The sequence below is a fragment of the Nycticebus coucang genome, chromosome 14 (assembly GCF_027406575.1).
Source record: "Nycticebus coucang isolate mNycCou1 chromosome 14, mNycCou1.pri, whole genome shotgun sequence".
Lineage (NCBI taxonomy): Eukaryota > Metazoa > Chordata > Mammalia > Primates > Lorisidae > Nycticebus > Nycticebus coucang.
The window spans coordinates 62,124,789-62,132,350 of record NC_069793.1 but is presented as its reverse complement, the minus strand read 5'-3'; the positions used below and the strand labels follow the sequence as shown (position 1 = coordinate 62,132,350).

The following is a 7,562-nucleotide window of genomic DNA, read 5'->3' as shown; positions in this document are numbered from 1 at the left end:
TATGGTAACCCTAACTATTGTGAACCTAATGTTAAGTTGGTGGATATCAGCCTATGCCAAGCCCAATACTTTCATGCCCTAACAAAATATAAAATTGGCTAAAAGAAAATTAAAATTAACTAAATAATAGCATAGATGTACAGATTAATGTTAATTAATTGTAGCTCTGATATCCACTCTATGTCGCTGTCCTTTGTCATCCTTTCTCCAGTGTATCTTCTTTCATGACACTCTACTACCTGCGCTTCCTTTAAGCAAAATGCTGTTTTATTCCTACATCCTAACACATGTTGGATGTACTCAATCCACTTTCCTCTCTTAGTTAGGATTCTTACTCCTTTTCTCATGCCCCCTTGCCCCCCAGTAAACCTTTCTTGACTCTCAAAGCATGATTTAATTGCCTGTTTTAAACATTTAATAGGATTCTGATATTACCTCTATCACGACATACATTGTATACCAAGCATTTAATTCTGCCTCTCCAAATAGACTTCCCTCAAATTGAAAGTAATTTGATGCATTATTTTTATATTCTTAGATTCCAGCAAATGTGCAACATTATCATTAGCCTCTAAAAGCACTACAACAATAAGAAAGTTAGAAAAAAGCCAAGGGAAAATACTAGTAGTTTGGCAAACAAAATGAACTTCCTTAAATTCAGGCAACATGTTTACGTAGTTCCACCACCTGAGTTCCAGGCCCCTATGAAAACATTAGTAATACATTTATGAACAAGAGAAAAAAAAAATCCCACAATTGTGAAATTTATATCTTAGTCAATGAAGAAAGAGTAAAAAGTCAAGGCCCTGTCCCTTTCTAGATTATTGGTCCAATCAGGATAGCCTCTCTATATTTTCTTACATAAATACACGGCCCTTTCTTTTTACATGTCCAGTTTTTCCCTGTCCACACCACAACATGTTCCAATTATGTCTCTTCTTAGTCTATCCTCAAACTGTATACTCGATCTTTGACTAGGTATGCAAAGAGTATATACACACACCCCACAAACAGTAAAGAAGAAGCACTCTGCTTCACAATATGTATGCTCTGGCCATAAAATGGAGAAGATTTGCCCTAGCTGTGCCAAGGAAATATAGACATGGGAAAGGCACCTGAAATCTTGGATTTTGCATCATTTTAAACATGCATAGCTTCCCAAAGAGAATACTTCCAAATTACTGACTATAGTAATATTCAGCAAGGAGGTATGCAGTAATTTATATAGGATGAGCTCACAAACTTTATTGTCTGACCTTGTATATATACAGTTGTATACATATACACACACACACTCTCTCATACAACAGTTTGTTTACTTGTTCATGCATTAAGTGGTAGATCACTTTCAATGTAAAAAATCAAATTTTATAGAATGATCAATTTTCAGTTTCTAATATCTAATGAACACTTAAGAAGTCTGTTGACCTATCCTAATTTTAAAATGTTTCTCTGAGTTTATGGACGATTCCTTGAAAGCATAGTTTAAAATTTATAAAACTAGATGATTATTTTTCTTTGTGTTAGCTAATCCTGGGTTAATTGTAGTTTTGCAGAAGATGACTATTAAATACTTTGTTTCTATAATTATTCAATTTATATATTCTAGATTATTCTTTAAGAAAGGAAAAAAAATACATATACTGTATACCAATCTCTACTTATACTCTCATTTCACTAGAGGTAAGGTGACATATTTGGTGACATTTTTCTTAGAAAATAACCAACAATGCCATGAGCTCATTGGGAGATAAGAAGAAAATATTTCAATTCTAACAAAACCATACCTTGAACTGAAGACATATGCTTCAGAGAGAAGCAGACAGATAAAAGGAGAAAAAGGAGTCACTTACTTTTCACTAAAGTCATATTGACTAATTGAGAAAGTGTTCCCTGCCCTTCATTATTTTATGCACTGCTGACCTTATCTGTTTGGTTTTGAGGCTATAAACCAAGGGGTTAAGAACAGGAGTCAAGAAGAGGAAGAGATTGGCCATAGTGACATGGAGAAGTGGAGATGTGAATTTACCGAACCTGTGAATAAGTGCCAGCACAATGAGAGGCACATAAAAGATGAAGACAGTGAAGATGTGGGAAACACAGGTATTCAATGCTTTACGTTGACCATATTTTGAAGTAATACCCAGCACTGTATTTAAAATCAAGATGTATGAAATAACTATGAATATGGAGTCAATTCCAAAGGAGAAGATCACGAGGGACAACCCATAGATGATGTTGACTCTGACAGGGCCACAGGCCAGCTTCATCACATCAGGGTGGTAGCAGTAACAGTGGGATAGGATGACATCTTTGCAGAAGGGCAGTCGCTTGAGCAGGATTGGCAACGGTACCATCAACATCACCCCTCTAACCACAGCTCCAAGCCCCGTCTGAATAATCCTTGGAGGAGTTAAAATGACAGTATACTGCAGGGGGTTGCGAATAGCTACAAACCTGTCAAAGGCCATGGCCAGCAGGATGGCTGACTCCATGCATGAGAAAGTGTGGATGAAGAACATCTGTGTCAGACAAGAGTGGAACTCGATCTCCCTGTGATTTAGGAGGAAGACGTTGAGTACTGTCGGTAGAGTGGATACAGACAGACCCAAATCTGTAGCTGCCAGCATAGACAGGAAGATGTACTGAGGTTCATGTAGGCTGGGGGTGGTTTTAATAACGAAGAGGATGGTGCAGTTTCCTAATAAGGCAACGAGGTACATGACACACAGTGGGATAGAGATCCATATCTGGATAGCCTCCAGTCCAGGGATGCCTGTGAGAAGGAGAGTGGGGGGCTGAGACCAGCTACTGTTTACAAGCTCCATCAGGATCTTTCTTAAAATCCTGCCCAGATCAGATTCCAAATGCTCCTAATGGAAGGAAAAATCCATACATTTTAAGATAGGAAGAGATGATAAATCTAACTTCTTGGGGCAGCACAGCAAATATACATTAAGGACTGATCTTTAGAAGTTTTCCAAACCCACCGGAAGTACTATCTGGAGTTAGAGAAATGGATAACTGCTATTAAAGTGAAAGAGTTGGCCAGGTGTTGGGGTAGGAAGAGGTGAGAGGATCACTTGAGGCTAGGAGTTTAAGACTAGCTTTAGCAACATAGTGATTCCTCTTCTTTATAAAAAAAGAAAAAGTAGAAAAATTACCTAGATGTGGTGGTGCACACAGGAGGATTGCTTGAGCTCCAGAGTTCAATGAGCTATGATCTGATCTACCCAGGGCAACAAAGCCAGACCCTGTGTCCAAAAATAAAATATTAAAAATAAATACATAAATACTAATAGAATAGTAGAATTGCTTTTGGGTTCAAACACACAATTATTGATGACATAAAAACACAAATAAGGAATTTTAATTTTTATTCCAGCACTTAGAAAAATTTTACTCCTCAAATACTTTTTCCTTCCTGGTAACTATATTTTAGTATGTTCTCATATACTTTTGTTTTCAGTAATGTTTGAAAGACACTCTGAAAAAAGTTATTTCACTTCCTCTCTCATCAATGTCATACCTATAAATAGTCAAGAATCTGGAAACGTATGTTTTTTCCTAGTATTTCCACCTGTAGAAATAAAGCATAAAATGTTTAACAACCCATGAACTCTAAGTCATTTTTGTTAACTTCATGGTATACCATTTATTCTGGGATGTATTTCAGAGTTGTTTGATATTTTCTTTTTAATATGTTAATTTTTTTCAAAGGGTAATGAAATCATTAAAGTGGGTATTGCAATTCTTAGCTGATGCTAACATAAAAAGAAACAGCAACAAATAATTACTTGAAAAAATTGGAAATGCTTCTAATTAAGAATATACATATAATATGTTAGGAAACAATAAACACCTTAGTAAATTTACCAAAGGAGCAGGATTAGAAGAAATGATGGCAATACCTTCTACAAAGAAGTTAGGAAGAGACATTATCTATGGTTAGTTGAATACATTTGGATTTAATTGTTTGGGTTGAGTTTGCAGCTTGCCATGCAGAAACAGAAAATACAGATTCAGGTACATTTGGTTATGAGAGACACCAAGGGATGAAATATAAATGAACTTAACTCTTATCTAAAAGAATATGAAATCCAAGCACAATGTCTTTTGTAGAATCCCATTATTTAAAAATATAAGCAAAGCAAGAAGCACCAGAAGAAAAATTGAACAGATACTAATGAGGGTTCCTTCTCAAGAAGAATGGCAGAAAGGATTGGGACAAGAAACTATTACTTTTTAGCTGCTAGACAAAATTAGAAATTCCTTACTATTTTAAATCCATATAAACATAAAACATCAAAATAATCTTTTTATTGGTGCTAATATGTATTTGAAGATAACAGGTGATGGAATGCTAAGGGCAAGAGTAGCTTTGTTCAATTTTTTTAACTGCACATGTGACCTATCAGTCAAACATGTTGAAAGAAAAAAGGAAGGAAGGAAGAAGGAAGGAAGGAAGGAAGGAAGGAAGGAAGGAAGGAAGGAAGGAAGGAAGGAAGGAAGGAAGGAAGGAAGGAAGGAATTCTTTCTTTTCTAAGGACAAGGAGCTTCTATGACTTTTAATTTTTGATAGAAGGAAAACAGTTAAGTATCTGCTAAAGATATGATTATTTCTATTGAAAGGTTATTTTTCCATACTATGATTTTCTCACCATGAAACCACAGCCTTGCAAAAGGGTTGACAAATAAATTTATCAGTCCTTCCTTGGCATACACAGGGAATGATGGAGTCTAATAAAATTCTGCAAACCCTTGATAGAGGGACTTACCTTTTCTGAGTTATTTGTCTCAATGAATAATTATGTCTACAGGGAAGTTACCAACATATTCTCAGGAGATGGTGGTTTCGATATGCTTCACATGAGATATAATAAAAATAAATTAATTGGAACAAAGGACATACAGAATTTTTTTCCATACCCAGAGTCTTTATAATTTTTCTTTTCTCTTTCCTTCCTTCCTTCCTTCCTTCTTTCTTTCCTTCCTTCCTTCCTTCCTTCCTTCCTTCCTTCCTTCCTTCCTTCCTTCCTTCCTTCCTTCCTTCCTTCCTTCCTTTATTTCCTTCTTTCTTTCCTCTTTCCTATTTATTTATTTATTTGGAGACTGGTCCTCGCTTTATTGCCCAGGCTAGAGTGCAATAGCATCAGCTTAGCTCACAGCAACCTCAAACTCTTGAATTTAAGTTATTGTCTTCCCTCAGCTTCCCAAGTAGCTGACACTACGTGTGTGCACCACCATGCTGAACTAATTTTTCTCTTTTTAGTAGAAATGAGGTCCTCACTCTTGCTGAGGCTGGTCTGAAACTCCTGAACTTAAGTGATTCCCCCAACTTTTGCCTACAAGAGTGCTAGGATTACAGGTGTGAGCAACAACCCTTGGCCATAAAACCTTATAATTACTCACACATTCAAGAATAAAGCCAGTTTTATCTCTGCTATTCATCATAAGCATATGATGAGCTTTTCTTTAGAAGAAATTGTTCTTGCTGCCTACTTTGAATCATTCTTGAGGTGAAATCATTTTGAAATGTCATTCTCTGTTTCTGAGAAGCTGGGAATTGAAAACTTTCTTTTATGACTATTGTTACATTGCTTCACAAGATTATAGTGCTGTAGATGTTTTGAGAGGTACAGGGGCATTTATTTTAGATTGAGCTAGTAAGGCCTCCTTAAAGTCTCAGTGATCTCCTCTTTTCTTTCTAAAATGTTGCTGCTTACAACTTTTTCCTGCCCTTGTCTAGGTTTTATCATTCTCTCCTATGCTTGTAACTATGAAATAAAAATAAAATCAGAAACCTTCTGCTAATTAAATATGCCCCTCATAGCAGAGGGGACCCCAGGAACACTTTAAGAGCTGAGTTCCCAGTCATGAAGGGAGGATAAAGATAAAGCACAAATACATGCTTATGGTTTCCCTTCATAAATACTCATAATTCCTCCTAGAGCTGGTTAAATACGTATATTTGACCACTCCACTAAATATAAAATCCTTTTGCTTTTTGTCTCTTCTTTGAAGCACGTGTTCCTGGGTTCTGCCTCGGCTCTGCTTCCCAACTTGTTATAACTGCCCCTGGAGGTTGTTACCCTTTATGAGAAATAAAAATTTCTTTCTTCCAAAGTGTAACACTTACTCATTTTTTTAGTTAAAAAAATGTTTCCTCTCTTTTCAAGGTTATATTATTTATTTTCTATTTATTCCAAACACCTGATACTTTGCCTCATATGTGTAATGTATTCAACATATATTGGCCAATGAAGAATGAATGAACAGGGACCTGTACTTTTGGTCAAAATGAAATAAAAGGAACACAATTTGCACTCCCACCTAACACTATTAAAATAATTAAACAGAATGTAGGAAGTGATTATTTGACAATAAAGAACTGTGATCCCTGAGAGATGGGGGAAAAAACATGGTAAGTTCTAAAATTGCTGTAACACATGGCTTTCAGAGAGTTTCTAGGCCATAATAAATGGAAGGGAAACCCAGACACAACCTATGAACTTCCTTGTTTAGAGAATCATTGCTGAGAACAGAACGAGGCAAAAGTAACTAACGTTCATGGGAATAGATAAGAGAAAACAAGAATAAGCGTGAGCCGTGGAGATCAGTGGAAGGGCTTTTCAAATATTCATCAGCGTATTAACTGGTGCAATTACAAAGTCTGACAAGTTCATGATTTCATCCTAGACAAAGTGTTACATACCTCATTGCTGAGTATCACAACTAACTTCAAAGTTCTCCCATAGGAAGCTATGTTTGGATGCCAGCACCTAATACACCCTTCACAATAATTTTAGAACTCTTTTTTTCTGGAATGGCCACCAGAGCTGCTATCAATGTCATCCAAATGTCCTCCTTTCAATATTTCCTTTATCTTTGGGTGAAGAAAAAAGCTCTGATGTCCTGAATGCCATCAAAATGTCTTCCCTTCAATATTTTCTTTATCTTTGCATAAAAAAGTCACTGGGGGCCAGATTAGGTAAGTAGGAAAATGACTTCAATAGAGTTATTTGTTTACTGGCTAAAAACTCCCTCACTGACAGTGCTGAGAACTGCTGCCATATCTTTCTCATGCCAAGAGTTTTAATGAAGATTTGTTTCTCTATTGATATTTACTTTGTCTGCCATGCTTCTCACATTCAGCCAACTTTTCAGACTCACAATTTGATGAAATTTTGCAATGTTTTTATTAATTCTACTAAATCCTGGCTGCTTTGACCACTATTGATGAGTTACACTATCTCTTCTTTAAGAAAAATGTTTAATCCATTTGTACACTGACATTTTCTTCATGGAATTTTCTTCATACATTTCGACTAATGTCTCCCTGATTTCACTTCCACTCTTGCCATGTTTTCAAGAAATGTAATGTTTATTCATGGCACTAATTCAAGCTCTGACATTCTTACAAAGGCACACAATAAAAAACAATAAAGAACACTACCCAAAAAGACACCACTACACGTCGACAACAAACACAGCTGTGAGACATTGATATACTAAGGTCATAAAAACCTTAATCAATTGTTTGTATGGTGCTGCTAACATGA

General features: G+C 36.0%; 1 protein-coding gene across 1 annotated transcript; it reads right to left on the bottom strand.

Moving 5' to 3' along the window:
* Window positions 1-1,874: 1,874 nt before the first annotated feature.
* On the bottom strand, window positions 1,875-2,828 carry LOC128564465 (olfactory receptor 51A4-like). Its single transcript, XM_053559933.1, has one exon. The coding sequence runs from the start codon at window positions 2,826-2,828 to the stop codon at window positions 1,875-1,877; it is 954 nt and encodes a 317-aa protein (XP_053415908.1).
* Window positions 2,829-7,562: the final 4,734 nt, after the last annotated feature.